This window comes from Xenopus tropicalis, chromosome 2 (genome assembly GCF_000004195.4).
Source record: "Xenopus tropicalis strain Nigerian chromosome 2, UCB_Xtro_10.0, whole genome shotgun sequence".
NCBI lineage: Eukaryota > Metazoa > Chordata > Amphibia > Anura > Pipidae > Xenopus > Xenopus tropicalis.
Window position 1 is genome coordinate 101517293 of NC_030678.2, and position 21301 is coordinate 101538593.

General features: G+C 38.1%; 1 protein-coding gene across 2 annotated transcripts in view; it reads left to right on the forward strand.

Annotated features, from left to right (window-relative positions):
• Window positions 1-705: 705 nt before the first annotated feature.
• atp2a3 (ATPase sarcoplasmic/endoplasmic reticulum Ca2+ transporting 3) overlaps window positions 706-21301 on the forward strand; it is an 87556-nt gene continuing 66960 nt past the window's right edge. The window contains exon 1 of one of the 2 annotated variants that reach the window (XM_031896110.1): window positions 706-1271. In XM_031896110.1, coding sequence (XP_031751970.1) covers window positions 1154-1271 — 118 coding nt within the window. In that variant the 5' untranslated portion in view covers window positions 706-1153. 2 annotated transcript variants of the gene reach the window in all.

The window sequence follows — 21301 nt, forward strand, 5'->3', positions numbered from 1 at the left end:
GTCTTTAGGGGGCTGGGAGTTTTAGATAACCAAAAATGCCATCAATTATGTAACAATGTTATAAGACGTCATGTACACATGGAGGGGCACCGGTCTGTGCCATGGGGTGCATGGGAGCAAACAGCCTCCCCTATCCGGCAGCCGATGCCTACAAGAGATGTTCTTGAGGCTGTGCCACCAGGGCAGCAACACTAACAGCTGCCAGTCGGCTACTAACAATGAGCAGTGTATTTCATAACAAGGTATCGAGTTCCTGAAACACACAAAGGGGAAAGTAACAGTACCAGCTTGTGCAAGAGTCTTCTGCTCTCCTTTTCCTACAGTCAATGAACAATAATAAAAAGAATATAGTGGGCAGAATGATAAGGGCTGTATGAGTTGAGGTGCGTGAAGCTAAGCAATGGTTATTTTCCGTAACAATACAACTGTCGCTACGCCTTATCGCCTCACTGATAGAGCTGCGGTTTGATGATGCAGCAGGGCAGCTCCTAGCACACACAGGGCTTTTGCACTCAGCAAGAACAGCCTAACAGCAGCACTCACAGAAGAGGAAGTGAAGCTGTAAGAAGGGAGGGGAACCAGTTCATATCTATACATACAAAATATTTTCCACGTAAATTACCACAGGCTTAAAAAAGGCTCTAAAATGCTAATTTGGAGGTGAGCGGGCCCAATAGGGAGAGGAGCGGAGGGTTTGAGTGGGCAGGGACCATTTAGAAATCGCACTCAGCCAATGAGAAGGCAGCAGGTAGCACCCCTAAGAAGTCCGGCAGTGACTAGGCGAAGGCATAGCACCGCGCACTCAGGCTCCTCTGCTATTTGACATCCCAGGCTTGTGTTCGCCCAAGTCAGCGCTGCACAAGGGAAAGTTTTCAAACGTTTCCCTTTGGCATGAGCAGCCTGGGGGAGGCGGAGGGGAGGGCTGTGCTAGTCAGTGCGGAGGCGGGGAAGAGCTCACCTTCGCTAGAAGAAGAAAAGGTGCAGCGAGGGAGAAGAGCTGTAACAGGAGGAAGGAGCTCAGGGCGGTGAGAGGATCCGCTCCGCTTGGCTAAACTTGCTCTCACTGCGCCCCTCCTAGTAAGGGCACGCTGAGGGGCCCAGGCTCCTCGCATTACTTGTGGATTTAAGCTTGTTGCTGTAACTGGGACCCAACATGGACAGCGCTCACGCCAAGACAGTCAGTGAGGTGCTGCGGCACTTCGAAGTGAATGAGAACTGCGGACTGAGCAGCGAGCAGGTCCGACGGAGCAGAGAGAAATATGGGCTGAACGGTAGGTGCGCACTCGCTTCAGAGAGTACAGCTTGGCTTAGTGCGAGTGAGGGCTGCTGGGGGTTAGTGCGAGTGAGGGCTGCTGGGGGTTAGTGCGAGTGTGGGCTGCTGGGGGTTAGTGCGAGTGAGGGCTGCTGGGGGTTAGTGCGAGTGAGGGCTTCTGGGGGTTAGTGCGAGTGAGGGCTGCTGGGGGTTAGTGCGAGTGAGGGCTGCTGGGGGTTAGTGCGAGTGAGGGCTGCTGGGGGTTAGTGCGAGTGTGGGCTGCTGGGGGTTAGTGCGAGTGTGGGCTGCTGGGGGTTAGTGCGAGTGTGGGCTGCTGGGGGTTAGTGCGAGTGAGGGCTGCTGGGGGTTAGTGCGAGTGAGGGCTGTTGGGGGTTAGTGCGAGTGAGGGCTGCTGGGGGTTAGTGCGAGTGAGGGCTGTTGGGGGTTAGTGCGAGTGAGGGCTGCTGGGGGTTCATGCACTTGTTCACTTTTGCAGCTACAGATCAACACACCTTGGCATCCTTAATGCGATTGGTTGCTAATGGTTACTCCACTTGTTCACTTTTGCTGCTACATAGAGAGAGAGAGAGAGAGAGAGAGAGCGCAGTATGACATTTGAAGTGTTGGCATCTTGTGTGCAGGGATGCAGCCCCTGCATTAAATATGTGGCCATAGTACCCCAATGCAGGAATGTAGCCAATCGGGATGCATACCTTACATCTTCACCTGAGGGGACACTATTGGCACAAAGATTAACAACTTTTTGTTAAACAAGAAAATAAAGTATTGTGAGGAGGCCAAGGTACATTCTGTGTGTGGGGCCCTGCTTCAGGCTCATCAACCTTTTACCTACACCCCTGATTCTATGTCAGCCAATGAAAATGGTCAGACACAAGTGGTGCAAACAATTCCACCTTTATATGCTAACAAATGAACACCACAGTTTGATGATGTAGCCCTCAGTGGTGGTGTTTGGCATGTAGGCTCAAAGGAGAATGGACTGTAATGCTAGTTTTTTTTAGGTATATGCAACCCACTGCCCTTCAACTGCAGCCCCAAAATTTGCCAGGTGAATACAGATGCTCGGAATTATAACAGAGCAGCTGATGAAATACTATCTACTACTTTTACTCATATATAGATGGAGCAAGGCAAACAGCACACAATATGGTTTATTTATATCAACATTTTAAGTTGGTAACTTCCCTTGCCTTGCTGATGTCACATTTGTGGTCACTGCTATTGTACATAGGACTGTAAAGGAGTGCCTCAACCCAAAAGCAGATTAGTTATGTTTCAGCACCCTCTAAAATGTTTACCCTTTTAGGGCCTTTTTAGTCCAGTAACTGGCACAGTGGCTCTATGCTGCTTAAACCAAGTCTGTCAGGTGCTAACGTTTCCTGCCCTTCATCTTTCTGTTACAGTAGGACTTGGCAGGAAGTCACATTTGTATCGATGTTTGAATTGTAGCAATTTACAAAAGCCCTAGCAGTGATACAGGTGAATTTATTTCAGAAGTCTAGCACAGCAACAAGTGTGGTGTCTCTATGTTAGGTGGATACTTGCCACATGTTATATTTAAAGTACATTTTTGTTGTGGCAATTGCGCATCACCCACTATTATAGTTATTGTACCAAATTTCAGTGGAAGTTCAAAACAAAATTCTGAGCCACTCTGTAACAACCTACATAGGCTTTTCTTAGTAATGCACTCTGTCCTCATACACTAAGGAAGTGGAAAACTTCTGCAAATGGGTTTGTAAAGATATGATTACCTCAATTCTCTGCCCTCACATATTGGATGCACTTATGTATCTCAAGCAGCAAGGTCAAATATGTGTTTACTGGGATCATAAATAATGTAAATGCAGTGTAAATTATTTTTAGTGGCATTAAGACACAAGTTTTTCTGGGCCACTATCCATTGACTATACCTGCCATTGAAGGGGAAGAACGCAATAAAAGAAGTGAACATGTTATCCCCATGAGCAAGCTAAACATAAACAAACTTTAATAATGGCCCTGCCTTCTATCAATAAATTTTATCCTCAATTACACCATTGCCACATAATTATAGTGAGGTATAGAATAAAATAAATTGTTTTAATCATTAATATAATCTTTTATATAGCACCAACATCACCCCCTGCCACAGAGGAGCTTACAAGCTAAGGTCCCTATCACATTCACCCAAACACACACACACACACACTATGGGTCATTTTATTAGAAGCCAGTTAACCTGCCGTCATTCTTTCATCATCAGTTATTGTATGTACTGTACATGCATCTACACACCATTGCAGATATTTTTACAAAAATCAATTAACTTATCTAGTAAATGTAATAACAATGTAATAACAGACGGGGTAAATAAATGCTTTTTTTACTTTTATTTTTGGCAAGAGATATCCCTGCTTTTTGTTTCCCACAAAAGAGGCCTTACCAGGCTGCTGGGAATAGGATAATGCTGCAGAGGATGCTGAGCCTTATACTGGTCATGCATAGCAGATCTATGAGCTATAGACCCCAGCCTGGTGTTGCCGGTGGCTGACAGGGCCTTATTTCCAACAAATTTCCAGTATTACGTACCTGTGTTACAGGTGGGAACTGGGTGCTAACGTCTCTAGAAGTCTAGTTTCTAGTCTACCTATGGTATATTGGATTTGGAATTGAGCTTTCCTATCAGTAATATTCAAAGGTCATGTGCATTTTCCTTTACAGTAGAGGTGAATGGTGAGAATTTCCACTAGAGGGGAAACAAAACCCTTTATTCTATGAAAAGGGAATATCCTAAACATACTTCCTGCTTATTATTTTAATGAAGAATTATCTATTGTGGGTTTTCTTTTGCATGACACATAATAAACAGTAAAAAAACTAACTTCCTGGTCCATTAGCACAACAATGGGAAGAGGAGAAGACCATAAAGCAAATTGTCATTCCCCTTTAGTACTCCTGTGTAATGAACTCCTCCATATATTTAAGACAAAGGCTACATCTCGGGGAAGACATGTTTATACAGAGCGTATTATCTCTATTTTAACAAACACCGCTACTGCTTAGAGGGCAGAACTCAAGGGTTAACACAAAACAAAGATCAGATAGTGCTTTATAGTAATGAACTTAAGGACAGTATTTAAAATATAATTAAGAGAATGGCAGAAAACATTTTAAGCAGAAGTCGTATTTCTTTGTTGATTAAAGGTGTATCTTTAGGTGTATATAGCCCCTTTGATCTTGGTATTAGCTGTGCTTAGTGGTGCCCTTCACCTTTAATGATTGGTTTTGGGTGCTTGCTCCCAAATATATATTCTAGACATGGCTAATGAGGCCTTTCAATAATTATGGACTATATGCAACCAATAGTGATATATAGTGCTAGAGCACAACGTAATGATAGTTTAGAAGCAACATTTTTCTCTTTCATATTGGTTTTGGTCAGAAATGAATAATTATTGTATAAATGATTTATATGAAATTGCTAAGTCTTAACAAGCTTTTCATAATTTTATTTGGAAAGGTTTTTTTTTTACAGTGAGAGCTGTGAAATTGTTGAATTATCTCCCTGACTCTGGCTGATATATTCGCTTCAAGAAGGGATTGGATGGCTTTTTAGCAAGTGAGGAAATACAGGTTTATGGAAGATAGCTCATAGTACTAGTTGATCCAGGGGCTGGTCTGATTTCCATCTTAGAGGCAGGAAGGATTTTTCCCCCTCTGAGACAAATTGGAGAGGCTTCAAATGGGTGTTATGCCTTGCCCTTGATTATCTAGCAGTTATGCAAGTTTCATATATACAAAGTTGAACTTCATGCATGTCTTTTTTAAGTCTAACTTACTATGTTACTATGTTGGGTTACTTTCCAAGAACTGGCAAAAAATAGTGAGGTTTTTCTGTCCAAAATATATTGATATTTATATTGTGCTGTACCATTTATGAATCCTCCAATACGCATATTGTACCAAATTCAAAATCTGATTTGCACATTCAGATCCCTCACCAGTTTCAAGAGTAGGTGTTTCTAGGCCAAATCGAGCTAATTGATCATTGGCCCAGGAGTTAGGATTTTACTGTACAGTGGGCCTATGGAGACCCATTGGACAAGGACTGTATCTTTGATCAACAAAATTTTCAAACCTGCCCCATTAATATCTGAATTATTTTTTGGCCGCATATCTGTTGGGTAGGAACTGAGGGCCCCATACTTGGGCAAATAAGCTTCTGACTCTGATCTGGAAGGACTAAGCTTTTATTGCTCTATTTATTCACCTTAACACTCATAGAGCACACAGGACTTTTGTAAGACTGAAAAAAGTGTTATGTTGCAAACTCGATTAATTTTTTCCAAAGAAAAAATATTTTCATTTGCTTGTCATAATTGGAGAATGTGGCTTATCTAGGCTCCCAGATAATTTCCATTTCGTTTTGTTTATTTGTAATTTGCAGAATGTGATGGATATACAAGTACTGTGCTTTGCATCTGTGCAGCTAATTTCCATATAATCAAAGAAATTCTATTTGTTTTAAAATGAAAATCACATTTCCCTTGCAAAGTAGCATTGGATATGCATATTCTGTAAAGTAGAATTTTCCATAACTTTTTTGTGTTTTAGTATACAGTACACCAAAACCAGTAAAATGTCTTGTGGGTGATAAGAAATGCACTTAAAGGAACAGTAACACCAAAAAATGAAAGTGTATAAAAGTAACTAAAATATAATGTGCTGCTGCCCTGCACTGGTAAAAGTTGTGTGTTTACTTCAGAAAGTCTACTATAATTTATATAGATAAGCTGCTATGTAGCCATGGAGGCAGCCATTCAAAGGAGAAAAGGCACAGGCACATAGCAGATAACAGATAAAACACTATTGTATTCCACAGAGCTTATCTGTTATCTGCTATGTAACCTGTGCCTTTTCTCCTTTTTTCCAGCTTGAATGGCTGCCCAATGGCTACACAGCAGCTTATTATATAAATTAAAGTAGTGTTACTGTACCAAACACACCAGTTTTACCAGTGCAGGGCAACAGTGCATTATATTTTTATTACTTTAAAGCTCTTTCATTTTTTTAGTGTTACTGTTCCTTTAAATCACATAGTTTGTAAGCTTGTGGTGCAGGCATCTCCTTTATCCTGTCTCTTAATTTATGGTTTTAATGTACATTGCTACTCATACATGTGGAAGTTGTCAAATATAGCAGCAGGATAGCCTTGCCAGACAAGTACTGCCTATGGTGGGTTCATCTTGGGCATGAACAACCTAGCCCTTATCTTGTGTAAGGGCTGGACAGCCTTGATGGTATTACCTGTATTGCTGTGTAGGACTGGGGTAACCTAGCCTCTTGGGACTTTTATATGCTTTTTAATTTCTATTTTTAATTGCTGTTGTGTTACATTGTTTCAAGAGTCAGAGCCACCAAGGCAGAGAATAAAAAAGGACAGACAGACACTGCTTTTAATAGGAGTTATATATACAAATAACTCAAAAACCATTATAAATCTCTGATGAATGTATATTGCAAAGTTGCTTAGAATTTTGTTTTCTTTTAGGCAAAAAAATATATTCTGTTTGAATTTTTATATAAATTCTGGTGGACTTGTCCTTTAATGATAAAGAAAAAAAAAAGCTTCCCAGTACATCAGATTGTTAAATACACTTGTGGAGAACTGTGGGCCATGCAGTTATGGTCCATCCTTTTTACCATCCAAGTTTGGTGCTTGAATTTTTATTTTGTGTGATTTTCTTTTGGTGCTTTTGCTACAGGAGGGAATCGGCTTTGTAGGCCACCTGCTAACTATCGGTGCCATAGAACATGATGCGGTACAATTTGTATCTCAGTATTGGACTCATAGTCAGCAAAAACAGAAATAAAACCACAAACCACGAAACCTCGTGCACAAACGAAAGATTGTTCGTACAATGAGTGCGTCTTTTCGTATACCGCCGTACTGTATGTACATATGTACGTACGTCATTTCCGGGGTCAACGGATACCTACGCCACTACAGTTCAGTTCCGGGGCATAAAGTTCGTACGACTATTGTCTGTGCGTTTGTGGTTAGAAAATCGTTCGATTTGTGTTTTAGCCAACTATTATCCTGCTGTTGTGATCGGACTGTTTATGTTAGATCGTTGCAGTTTAACGTACGACCGAAATACGAATGATCGGCGATCATTCGTCGGCGCAAGACTGAAATCTCAACGTGTATGGCCAGCTTTAGTCGATTCAAAGTTTATGACTTAGATTAGAATTGCAGCTTAAACCCTACCAGTGGTGCATGGGATTCAATGTTAAGTATTGCCTCGTAAGCCATACTGAAGCCATGTATTCTTTCTTTACTTCTATGTCAAATTAATTTCCTGAATGTTGAATTGTTTTATTGTTAAGCCTTTACAGTTAAGTATTTGCAGTAGACTTGCTTGGAAAGAGAATTTGCTGAAAACAAACTAAAGAAGAAAATAATATATATACATCCTGACTCATATCTCTGTTGCCCACACCATCCACCTCCAGATCCTACACTCTGAGATAAAATGTCTGATTCACAGAGGTTTTGTGCCAGAAATCTTCATATAATCTTCAGAAGGAAATTTGTTGATAATTGATGCATGGCATATGCTTAAAGGACTGGGGGGGGGGGGGGTGGTATGTCTTATACAGAAGAGCTAAAGCTCTTTTCCCCCCTCCAATTCACCATTAGCTTGTGTAACAGTTGTTATTTAAATGAGTAATAGCACTGAAAGAAAATGTAATTGCTGATAGCTTTTGAAAAGTGATGTGTGTGTCTTAAGTGGTTTTCTATATTCCCTTTATTTGACTTGTTAACAGTTTTTAAATTATTAGTGTGGGTAGAAAGTAAGGAAGGTGGTATTATCTCTCAAGCAGTTCAAAATGCAGTAATTCAGTTTAGGCAGACAAATTACTTGAATTTATGGTTAATAAAGTATTTAACACATTTTGTATTTGTGTTTCTAAGACTGCAGAAAGTCTTCAGTTTTTTTCTAGTGGTACTGAACATGGAATATAGCAGTCCATTAAAATATTTTTTATCTTCATTTCCGCATTGCCTAATAATGCATCTATATTGTTGTGAAATTACAATCCTACAACCCTGTTATAATTTCATAATGGGATATATATGTGTGTGTATATATATATATATATATATATATATATATATATATATATTTGAGAATACATCTATGTTGCACTACTGGGTTTACCGTTTAAATTTGCACTGTGGAAATAGTTGCACTTTGCATGTTTAATGGAGGCAAAATATTTGTTTAATCTGTCTGGATCTAATGCCAAAACCTGTTTAGCTACTGCCATCATTTTCAACTCAAGATAATGGCAAGTTCAATAAAATACCTAGGGTAGAATGGTAAGATGAATGTAGCTAAACTTCTTTTTCTGGATATTCTGCATGGATTTTAAAACATCAGGTTTTAGGCTAGTGCCACACCGAGCTATTTCTCAGTAAAGTTACTTCATATGTGAGGTGAGAGGTTGCATTAGAGGCATGACAGAGGCATGACAGAGAGAGAATTCCATTGCTACTTTATTTCTGGAGTTGTGTTTGTGTCTTCTTTTTATGTTCTCCTGGTAGCTGCCTGTTCTGTATTGACCTGCGTTTTTGCAGTTGCATGCTTATCTGAGTTAAGACAATGAAATCGTAGTATCTAATACAGATACTGGTATAATGTAGTAAAGGTTCTTTAGTGCATCATATTTTGATTTTGTCATGTGCATTATGAATATGGGGACCAATTAATGTGAGGTCAATATGATCATGTTATGTGCGTGGAAATTAAATAGACATTTATGTGTTCATTCTTCATAACATAGTACATGTATTTTAGCCCATCCATCACATTTTGAAGGTATAGATTAAGGGAATACTTTTTTATACAAAGTAAATGGCTGGGGTGCTAAGGGGTGCATAACTGTGGACTGTGCAAACTTTGCCGCTGTACCTTGTGCCCATTGTTCCTAAGAAGTAGAGAATAAAGCAATAAGGAAGACAAGGGAACCCAGTACTTGGTAAAGTTGTTTTTGGAACCTGTGCTTCGCTAATAATAATGCTGTTTTATAATAATAATGCTGTTGAGGATGAATTCCAGAATATCAGTGTATAGCTTTGAGGGATTTAAAAAAAATGGAATAAATACAAGAAAGTAACAAGGGTATTTAAACTTGTGTATAATATAAATGGATTACAGTAATATCACAGTACTATCTATAGCATGGGCAGCTGTAGTTATTGAGCCTTTGTATCTAGCCTAACAATAATTTTTCATAAAAAGCTAAACATACCTTGTCATATATCCAATGGAAATAATCATAGGAATACAGGTACGGGACCTGTTATCCAGAATGCCTGTGGCCCAGGATATTCCGAATAAAGGATTTTTCTGTAACTTGAATCTCCATACCTTAAGTCTGCTAAAAAGGATTTAAATATTGAATAAACTCAGTAGGCTTGTTTTGCCTCCAATAAGGATTAATTACATCTTAGTTGGGATCAAGTACAAGGTACTGTTTTATAATTACAGAGAAAAAGGAAATTATTTTTAAAAATTTGTATTATTTGCTTATAATGGAGTCTATGGGAGATGGCCTTTCCATAATTCAAAACTTTCTGGATAACGGGTTTCCAGATAGGGGATCCCATACCTGTAATTGCATTTACAACATAGCATTTTACAATGCTGGACTTTTGGCTACCATGATGGAGAAAGGAATTGTTTCATTTATGGTAAAGTATATGAAATAACATGCAAGCTATCTGACCTTCTACTTTTACCACTGGTAACAGCAGGGACTTGGGGGTCATTATGTTGTTACTCACAGTAATAAAACCATTTTGGAGAGGCTATAAAAGTGTAGCAGGACCATGTGACCATGAATGGGCATATGGAATCACCCTGATTATAATTCTTGTCAGGATTCTTCCAGAGGTTTAAAAGTTGAAGGACATGACGTGGTAGTTGTGTTCACATGATCTTTCTCTAAAGCTAATGACTTGTTTTTGTGTGACATGGATTACAAGATTGTCAAAACTGTTGTTTTTTTATTCCTTTTTTTTTTTTTTTTACATCAATAGATGTCACTAGATTCTCTAGTTTTAAAGCTAGCATTGATTTGATTAAAGTTGCAGTTTTGCTGGTTAATATAATGATAATAAATACTACCTAGCAAAAGCAATTGTTTGAAGTTTCTTGCATAAATTCTTACTATGTATGTATGTGTGTGTATGTATGTATGTGTGTGTATATATATATATATATATATATATATATATATATATATATATATATAATATTACAGTGGATATTAAAAGTCTACACACCCCTGGCAAAATGTCAGGTTCCTGTGCTGTAAAAAAAAAATGAGACAAAGATAAATCATTTCAGAACTTTTTCCATCTTTTAATGTGACCTATAAACTGTACCACTCAATTGAAAAACAAACTGAAATCTTTTACGTGGAGGGAAGAAAACCAAAAAGTCGAAAATGATGTGGTAGCATAAGTGTGCACACCCTCTTCTAACTGGGCATGTAGCTTTGTTCAGAATTAATCACGTTCGAAATCATGTTAAATAGGAGTCAGCATACACCTGCCATCATTTAAAATGCCTCTGATTAAGATTAACCCCAAATAAAGTTCAGCTGCTCTAGTTGGTCTTTCCTGACATTTTTTTAGTCGCATCCCACAGCAAAAGCCATGGTCCATAGAGAGCTTCCAAAGCATCAGAGGGATCTCATTGTTAAAAGATATCAGTCAGGAGAAGGGTACAAAAGAATTTCCAAGGTATTAGATATACCATGGAACACAGTGGAGACAGTCATCATCAAGTGGAGAAAATATGGCACAACAGTGACATTACCAAGAACTGAACGTCCCTCCAAAATTGATGAAAAGACGAGAAGAAAACTGGTCAGGGAGGATACCAAGAGGCCTACAGTGACATTAAAGGAGCTGCAGGAATATCTGGCAAGTACTGGCTGTGTGGTACATGTGACAATAATCTCCCGTATTCTTCTTATGTCTGGGCTATGGGGTAGAGTGCCAAGGCGAAAGACTTTTCTTACGAAGAAAAACATCCAAGCCAGGCTACATTTTGCAAAAACACATATGAAGTCTCCGAAAAGCATGTGGGAAAAGGTGTTCTGGTCTGATGAAACCAAGGTTGAACTTTTTGGCCATAATTCCAAAAAATATGTTTGGCGCAAAAGCAATACTGCACATCACCAAAAGAACACCATACCCACAGTGAAGCATGGTGGTGGCAGCATCATGCTTTGGGGCTGTTTTTCTTCAGCTGGAACTGGGGCCTTAGTTAAGATAGAGGGAATTATGAACAGTTCCAAATACCAGTCAATTTTGGCACAAAACCTTCAGGCTTCTGCTAGAAAGCTGAACATGAGGAGGAACTTCATCTTTCAGCATGACAACGACCCAAAGCATACATCCAAATCAACAAAGGAATGGCTTCACCGGAAAAAGATTGAAGTTTAAAGGGGTGATCTAAAGAGGGCTGTGCACAGGAGATGCCCTCGCAATCTGACAGATTTTGAGCGTTTCTGCAAAGAAGAAAGGGCAAATCTTGCAAAGCCAAACTGTGCCATGCTGATAGACTCATACCCAAAAAGACTGAGTGCTGTAATAAAATGGTGCTTTAACAAAGTATTAGTTTAAGGGTGTGCACACTTATGCAACCACATTATTTTATTTTTTTTGGTTTTCTTCCCTCCACCTAAAAGATTTCAGTTTGTTTTTCAATTGAGTGGTACAGTTTATAGGTCACATTAAAGGTGGAAAAAGTTCTGAAATTATTTATCTTTGTCTCATTTTTGTACAGCACAGGAACCTGACATTTTACCAGGGGTGTGTAGACTTTTTATATCCACTGTAATATATATATATATATATATATATATATATAATAAATTATATGAGAGAGAATATGAATGAATGCCGGCACTCAAGAAAACGAAAAGAAAAAAGTTGGTGCAGTCCTTCAGGTCTACGAACAAACAGCTTCAAGCGAGGAAACCGCTCACACAGGACTTAAGTTAAATAAGATTATATATTGGGATGAGAAACTGACGTTTTGGCTGTTAACTTAAGTCCTGTGTGAGTGGTTCCCTTGCTTGAAGTTATATATATATATATATATATATATATATATATATATATATATATATATATATATATATATATATATATATATATATATCCGCACTCTATTCCAAGTGAAGTGTACATGGTGTGAACCCTTGTCAGGGTGAAAACACTGTTCAACAAATGACACTAGAACTTTTTTTTGTTGTTGTTGCTCTGTCTGGTGCTAGGAAACTAGGTGCTAGTGAATTATTGATTTTATTTTTGCAGTAAGCTGCAGCTGCATATTACACGTTCTTTTGTCAATCAGCAACTCATGAGACTGAATTGTAGCATAGACCTACAGCATACATAGACAGGCAGGCACAGTTTTGGCCTGAGTGCAGCTACATGAAGGAAACACAGGCTGAGAAGATCAGATGACCTGCTATGTCACTGTGCTGGTGGACTCTTACACAGTAAATGGGAGCATATTGGGGATTGCTATCTTATATTGCATATTGAATGTGGCCCTTATATTATTGCATATTTAATGTGGCCCTTCAAGGCATTTTTTATAGGCTTCAGTTTGCTTACAGTTCCATAGCTCAACAGACTTCTTTATATGACTTCATAATTTTAAGTTGGTCCTCAAATATGCCTTTCCTTGTAACTGGTTGTAGTTGCTCTTTAAATGTTTAAAGATCCTTTATTTTTGACTCTAGACTGAAACATGTTTTATTGTGAGGAAAGCTTGACTTGTTTGGCTAGTATTCCTCCCAAAACAGCTTGATACATTTGTAATAAACTGCAATGATTAACTGGAATTTAGTTGATTTATATTCTAATTTAGCAACCCTTTGGGCATAATGTACTGTAATTTCTTGATGTTTATTATCCTAATGTACATCTTAGAATTGCAACCACATAAAGTTCCTGTGACTGTCACAACCATCCGCTCGTGGTTTCAAATTTTGTACCGTTAAGTTCTTATAAAATTAGCAGGTTTGAGTCATAATTAAATGTAAATAAATGACATTCCATTAGGCTGCATTAGTGTGGTTTTAAAAATTAAGCAAGTATAATACCCAGAGCCTGACCACAAAACGCTAGACCTTCATGTGTTGGATTCTGTATATGACATGTGAGTTCTACGGTAACATTAAGCAACATACAAGACAGATTTTATTGCCTGGAAATAATTTACAGTTACTGATTGTTTTTATATTTATTTTGTGTTTAGCATGAGTCTAATAGGATAACATACATCTTGTTAAAATGGACTTATAGTATTTATTTTATAAATTAGACTCTTTATAGGAAATGATAGAGAAAAGAATGCTAATTTGGGGCTAAAATGGTTACCTTTAAAACTTAATTGGCGCTCCCCTTAGACTGTTTCATGTTGATTTTGTTTTACAAATGCATTGTGGGCAGCTAGACATAATTTTCAGTCATCAAAAGGAATGGAAGATGTGGGTACCCAATAAGGAATCTGTCCTCACACACAAAAGATTTGTCGAACAGTTTAGAGTAAAAATTATTTTGTGCATTTTTTTTTTTACACTGAACTGTTCCTTTTAAAATAGCCTGGGAATATGAGTGGCTGGCTGGTGCTAGCAAGGTTTTGTGGTAAATTTACATTAAATCAATATATGGCAAATTATAATGAAATGGCAAATAAAAAATGAATGTCACCAGCATACGCACACTAGTTAGCTCACTACTAAGTAGAGAGGGTCAGCATTCTTTCAGTAGGATAGACAAAATATAAATACTGGCACAACAGAGCTGCTGCAAGCGGGAGAAACCCTGGAGTTTTTACTAATTGAAATGTGTTTCGGGGGCACACCATTCATCAGGCAGGGGGCCATGGGGCATGCCCCAGAATTGTTAAAAGTTCACTTAATAAACATGCAGCAGCAGGTCTGTTGTGCCATCATTCATATTTTTTTTTTTTTAAATATACTGTATGACCAGAGGTAAATGGAAACCCTATTTTACCAACTACCATCATTGCCACCACAAGTGCCACTACATCATGCATTGACATAGTTGACAATTCTGTGTTTTGTGCATAGGGTTATAATCCTGCTAATACATGAAGGCATCACCACAAATTAAAGGAGAAGGAAAGGTTAGTAAAGAGTTAATCTCAAGCTGCAGGCAAACCTTCAGTTGTCTCAATAGTGCCCTTAAGTCTCCCCATAGTTCACCTGTCAGAAGATCAGAAGCCAAACAGGAAGAAAAATGCTGAGCTGTGTTAAGAAAGTTCCCATAATGCCTTACTCCTGCACAGACACCCAGACCAAGTGAACATGCTCAGTAAGACTATGAGGAAGCTTCCTGCTGATTGGCTCAGATCCACATTCCTAAGAGGGGGGAGTGAGTTCTTAACATTCTTGAGGGAGGGGGGAGCTGGAGAGAGCAGAAAGCTGCCTGTCTCTGGCACAGGAATTACAGACACAAGACATCTTTATTCAGAGAAGTCAGTGCAGTGTTTCTGGCTTATGTTGTTCGTGCTTATGGCTGTATTTACATAGACCTTTCTGATAAAGCTTACTTAGTTTTTACCTTTCCTTCTCCTTTAAGGACCACACAGATTTTTATCTATATACATGGAAGTAGAATTTAGCTGGCATGCAACAGCCCTGAGCTCAGACCAATTGAACAGCTGTGGGATCATTTACATCACCAACTGCAAGACAGGCCACTTTCATATTTATACACTAACTTTTGTAAAGAGCTATTGGCTAGGCAGGTGTCCACATACTTTTCAATATATAGTGTATTTGTTTTTCACACTGTAAGACAGGTCTAACAAACATGAGAATCCTGAATGTTCCTAAGTGGTTAAAATTTTGACACTTTATTTAATGCTATTTACAATAACAAATTGGCACTTTTTTTTAAAACAGGTGAATGCATCAGGTTATTAGAATGTGTTTTACTGCTTTAAGCTGTCACAGTTTTCTGTGTTAAAGTTCATTGAATTTCTGGCGAAAATAATTAATTTGGGGATTAATGATTTGGACAGTGTCTTTCTTCTTTTTTAAAGTGTTACAACTTCCGTTAAATATCTATAGGAATGTGTCAGTATATGTAGATTGCTTCCCAAGTTGAAGTTACAAAACCAAAAAAGCTCAGTAAGGGACCAGCTAACAGGGAAATTCTCCAACACTAATAATATTTTTTTTCTAAAAAAAAAATTAAAATTAACCTATTTTATATGTAGGGTTTAACATTTGTTCATTGAATGTTGATTAAATGCTGATATTTAGACTGTAGTGAGAGGGCCTAAAAATTAGCAATTTCGCATGTGTATATTTTTCTGTATGACAGAATTGTACTATACAATAAGATATTCATAGCTCACTTCTAAAATGTCAAATGGGCAATGGGAAGAAAAACGCAGAAACTATATATATACTGTTAAATTATCCATTAGTGTGTCAAAACTTTGCCAAAAACTTCTCTTTGTGAAGAATATAATATTGTTTAGGGGTGATAAATGACAATCTGTGAATAATACAGCTATGGGTTCTGTTATCCGGAAACCTGTTTTCCAGAGTGTTCTGAATTGTGGAAAGGCCATATACTCTATAATAAGAAATTAATTCTAATTTTTAAAATGGTTTCCTTTTTCTCTGTTATAATAAAACAGTACCTTGTTCTTGATCCCAACTAAGATATAATTAATCTTTATTGGAGGCAAAACAATCTTGTTCAGTCTAATTAATATTTTAATTATTTTTCAGTAGACTTAAGGTATAAAGAGAGCCAAATTATGGAAAGTTCCCTTATTTGGAAAATCCCAGGTCCCAAGCATTCTGGGGTGTGTGTGTGTGTGTGTGTGTATCTAGGGAATCTGCACTGCTATTACATATGTGTATGGGAACAAAATAATTTAGATACATCCTAAATTATGTAAATAAGGATATGCTGTTGTAAATAATAATAAAATTATTAATGATATGCTGGTTGGGGCAAGTATTTATGAAGAGGAGATCTAGTATGACAAATTACTTTTCTATAAAAAATTGTCTATTCTAGTATAATGTATGATATCTATATGCTTCTAACTCCATAGTATGGATACAGTGTCCATAAATACCACTTGCTTAGATTGTTGGTCCACTTACTGTAGTCATAATAAATTACCCATTTTATGGCAGCTGTTCATTTTATCTAGGGGTTGACCCATCTGTCATTACCTACGTCCACTTCCTTTTTCATTAAATAATGCTACAACTGATGTTTGCAGACTTGTATTCTTTTTTTTTTTCTCTCCATTTTTATTGTTTAACTGGGGTTTCTTCTTGATTCTATAAAGGAGAGACCAATGTTTAAACAGCAGATACTAAAAGCTGTGCATAGATCTGTTGCCTAAATCGGGCATGTTTAAGCTAATGTGAAGAAAATCTACAACAAAATGAAAGGTAATGTTCCTTATACCTATGTAAATCCTCTGTCTTGATTGAGCTGCTCTCTTGGCAAACATAAACAAAATACATTTGAATCCTAGAGGTTATATACTTGCAAGTCATAAATCACATCCTGCCTTAAAGGATCCTAGATAACAACATTTTTGTTTCATTCTAGGGAATGGTGTACCTTCTGTTGTGATTTTAATCACCTAAGATGCACCTGCCAAAGAACTCTTTTTTTTCTTTTATCCTACTTTGACAGCTGGTGTTTTCTCCACATTTTAGTTAGTAATACAAAAAAAGATACAAAAGCATCTGAGGGATACATGATTTTGATTTAACTAATCTTACGCATAAAAGAGGATCTAAAGGAAAAATATGTTAATTGATAAATGCCTTCTGTATGGCATATACATCCTTTGTGCAATATAAATCTATAAAAAGTACATGAAAACAGTATTTTATTCTGTATGCTGTACAGAATAAAGGTATCCATTAATTTGTTGCCTTTAGATCCCCTTTAATACAGCTCTTGGCATGCTTTGTAGTGCTTATATAACAGCCATATTATGTAGATAGAGTTAGACTGTTCGCTGTCAGATGATATATTCTTTAGCGTGTCCGTATGGATAGCAAGTTCATAAAGTTAGATGTGATATATCCTTAAGTGGAAATGTCTTAGTTTCAGATACCTGAAATGAATAGTAAACGCTGTCCTGCAACAGTCCGCTTACATTTGGTGGAGTTGAAACCCTTTCTGGGAGCATGATGACTTACTATCTCAAGTGTATCCTTGACAGCTCATAAACCGTATTTCATATTATTTAAATGGCATGAAAGCCTATAAAGAAAGGCTCAGCTGAAGCTCAACTTTTCTTTTTAACGGCTCTCCACATCTATAGGTGTCCCTGTTACTCGAGGTTCTTTGTCCCCTGCAGAGAATACACTGTGGCTACTTCTGTCTGATGTATGTGATGAAATGGTAAAATACTAGGATTTACCAATTGATCAGATTTAACTTTTTACATAATGAACCTTTTTACGTAATTAAATAATATGTTAAAGTAACATATATTGCAAACCTACCAAAATGGTCACATGGTCATTGTCAGCTATAAGGACACAGATGGAAAGTGTTTTTTGGGGGGGTTGCCAATTTGTTAGGCCTCTTAGTGAATATAATGGCTAGTCTTGGACAATTCTTTTAGTGCAGGGCTGTAATCTTTTTGTTTTTCCTAGGGATTCCTTGTGGCAATCCTTGCAAGTTGGCACACGTGCAGTATAATGGCAGGGAATTTGACTGCTCCCTTGTGTCAAAGGTTAGTGACTTTATTCACTGAGGGGTGCTTATGAAATTTACACACTCGGTGAATAGGACTTTCCTTGTCCTCTTTCATTAGAGCTGGAGCAGGCGCATCTAGAACTAGGTCAGATTGGTTTGAACTGCACATGTACCTGCCTGCATGGTTTCAAAGAGGATACAAAGCAGCATGAGATGGTGCCTGCCAACAGTACTGCACAACTCTGCATTTTTATAGTAGAAATATAGAGACACTTTTGACAGGATTGGGGGTATGGCGATAGAGAGGAGAGCCGATGGAGCAGGATTGGTGTTTGGAACTGGGTGTTTTCCTTTTAAGAACCAATAGACTGGCCTGAATAACAATACACTTTGATATTAAAACTGGATTATATTTCTTTAAGAATTAACTTTAGCCCACAAATAACAAAATCATTCCCTGACATTGATTAACGTGGCTGTATGTTCTTAAATATTTACTTGATTTTTTCTATTTGTGTAGCTAAGTACTGTGTTTGTGTGTAAGTATTTATTTTCAATGTCCCTTGCAAGGAGGATTCCACTTCAAATACACACCTATTTTTCACAGGGATTCATTTGTACACAGCAGTCCCTTTTTGCTTAGGGTGTCTGCACTAGGTCCACTAACCCGATGAAACTGGTATGCAGAGTTTTCATACTTTGCTGTTGACCTTCTTATTAAATGGAAAGGTCTTTTCTCTAGGAGTAAAGTTTGTTGATGATCAGACTCTTTCCTAATTCATTTCTACACCTCCCATCATTCCTTGGTGTTTCCAGTTCTGAAATTTAGTATTGTACTGTAGCATTTTCAGATGGTTGAACCTTCACTAGATGTGACAAAATATGTTGTTTCAGACTGCTAGACTCCATTGACAGCAACAGTAAAAATTCAAGGTGCAGTTTTGTCTTTAACAGCATGGCATTTAAGATTTGATTTTAATTTTTTATGAAACTGTACAGGGTGACTGTTCATGACCTTGTTATTCCTATATGTGTTTGTATGCAACAGAGTGGGTGGAGGAGTGAACAAATGTTGCACCATAAAGGACATGTAAACTCCCCACAAAATATGTAATTGGTGAACAGCCTCTTTGATATCTTTAAAATACCCACTACTCTGGTTGTTAAAAGGTTAATAGTAAGGTTGCAGAATCCCGTTAATCACTTAGGAATCCTTCTCCTCCTTTAACTCACTTAGCCCCCATCCGTTAGGAATGGACTTTGGCTCTTGGCTTACTGAGCATGCTCTGTCCTTCTCAACTCAAGTTACCAAACGCACCCTTCAGTCTAGCAACCAATGAAGAGATGGTACTGCTGGTTCCATAAAAAACTCTAGCTGTTCTAGCTGTGCACTCTGCTGGAGAAGAATGTTTGTTTCTTTTTCTCCTAAACTTCTCTCCTGAGTTCAGCTTTACCAAAACAGCGCTCAATCCAAGTAGAACTTTTTATCAAAAGAAGTTGTGTGTTTCACATACATAACCCACTGCGTTTTCCCGTTTTAGCTGTCTCCTTAAGAGGCTTAGTGGAAATACTTTTAACAATTTGATCTTTTAAGGGAAAACAAAGCACCCCTTTATATTTTTCCTTCATTTAATAAAGGATATTTCATATGATGCCACAATAAGCTTGAGAAGGCTTTGAATTTTTCCATAAGCCTTTGCCAAACCAATTGTTAAAAAAAGGAATAAACAATTACATTGTGAGAAATTTGCCTTTCCAAGGAAAAAAAAATGGGCCAATGAAGAGTGTTTCCTGAAGGGACACCAGCCAGCAGAGCATGTGTGCGTGTGTATGCAAGCTGTCCTGTGAGCTGAGCATGGAATTTGCACTGTTGGAATGTGACTGGGCTGGCTCTGCTATTAGATATGCTTCAGTCTGGGGAATCCCTTTGTCTACTGTGAAAGGAAACCCCATGCTGCATGTTTAATTGTTCTCCCTCCCTCTTTCTGACAAAGATGAAAAAAGGAAACCCATGCAAGCAAAATTATTTTTCCATGGAACTGAAGAAAGCTGTATTGTGTTGTGGTATCATTACCTGTAGTACTATATAAATTATGAGAGGGGACATCTCAAAAAATTAAAAAACAATTTTTTAACCCTCTTTGATTTAAACATCCATTGTAAAGAATATATTTTGCCATTCTCATGCAGAAAATGAGGTCAATTTGTCATAAAAACTAGCAGCCTTCAGTTAGCCAGGTACCTGCAGGAATACACGAAAAGCACTCGGGATAGGGACAGAAAAGCCCTCATTTACTGACTGCAAGTGGTCTGCAAGTTCCCAGCAGAGGTAGTTGGGTAGGCTATGGGCATCTATAAAACTTTTTAAAAAAAAAAATCAAGATACCTGAGCTCCCAGATGATCTTGCATATTAGTCATGTTACTTCTGTTTTCAATACTAAAGTCAATTTCGGGTCACACAATTTTTTTAGACAGGTTCAGGTAGTGAGAACCATCAGGTTCAATACAGGTGGACATCATACATGCAATTAGTACTACAACAGGAGCACAGGAGTGATAGCCTGCTTGAATGAGGTAGCTGAACTGGAATACTGGACTTGGAAAGATTTTGGTACAATACAGGTGCATGGGCCCAGTTCAAGTCGTGGGTGTATGGTCTGTTGGGCTCTAGTTTGCTAAAAGAGACTCTAGCACAGAGCATGTGATATGGATCAGCAGAAGAGTACTGGGGCTAGGCCTTGGCCTGGTACAAAGCCTCTATAAATAATGAGCAGCATCTCTAGACTTTGTTTAAGCTTTATTTCTCCCTTTAAGGAAACCAGGGTCAGATCAAAACTGGAACTTTCTATCTAGCAGCTCACAGGTGTATGTTTTGTTGCCCATTCAAATTTCCTTCGTAGTGCTCCCCTTACCCACCCCGCCCTAACAAGCAAATTCCCCTCCAGTGCTAGAATGCTGGGCAGTGTGCATATTTAATACTTTAATGATTCTATACTGCGCATAATGAATCATATTCATAAGTATCAGTGGCGGACAGGAGTTTGTATCGCCCACCACTTGTATACTGTTAAGTTAAAGAGGGGAGTACATGGGACAGAGGTGTGCTAGTATGCCATATGTATGTTGTATATTGAATGCCTATCCGAGCAAATAGTGTTTAGATATGGAATGGGCAGCATTTTTTCTTTTTTTCCCCTGGTCCTTATCACTGTGTAGGTGGGCTACA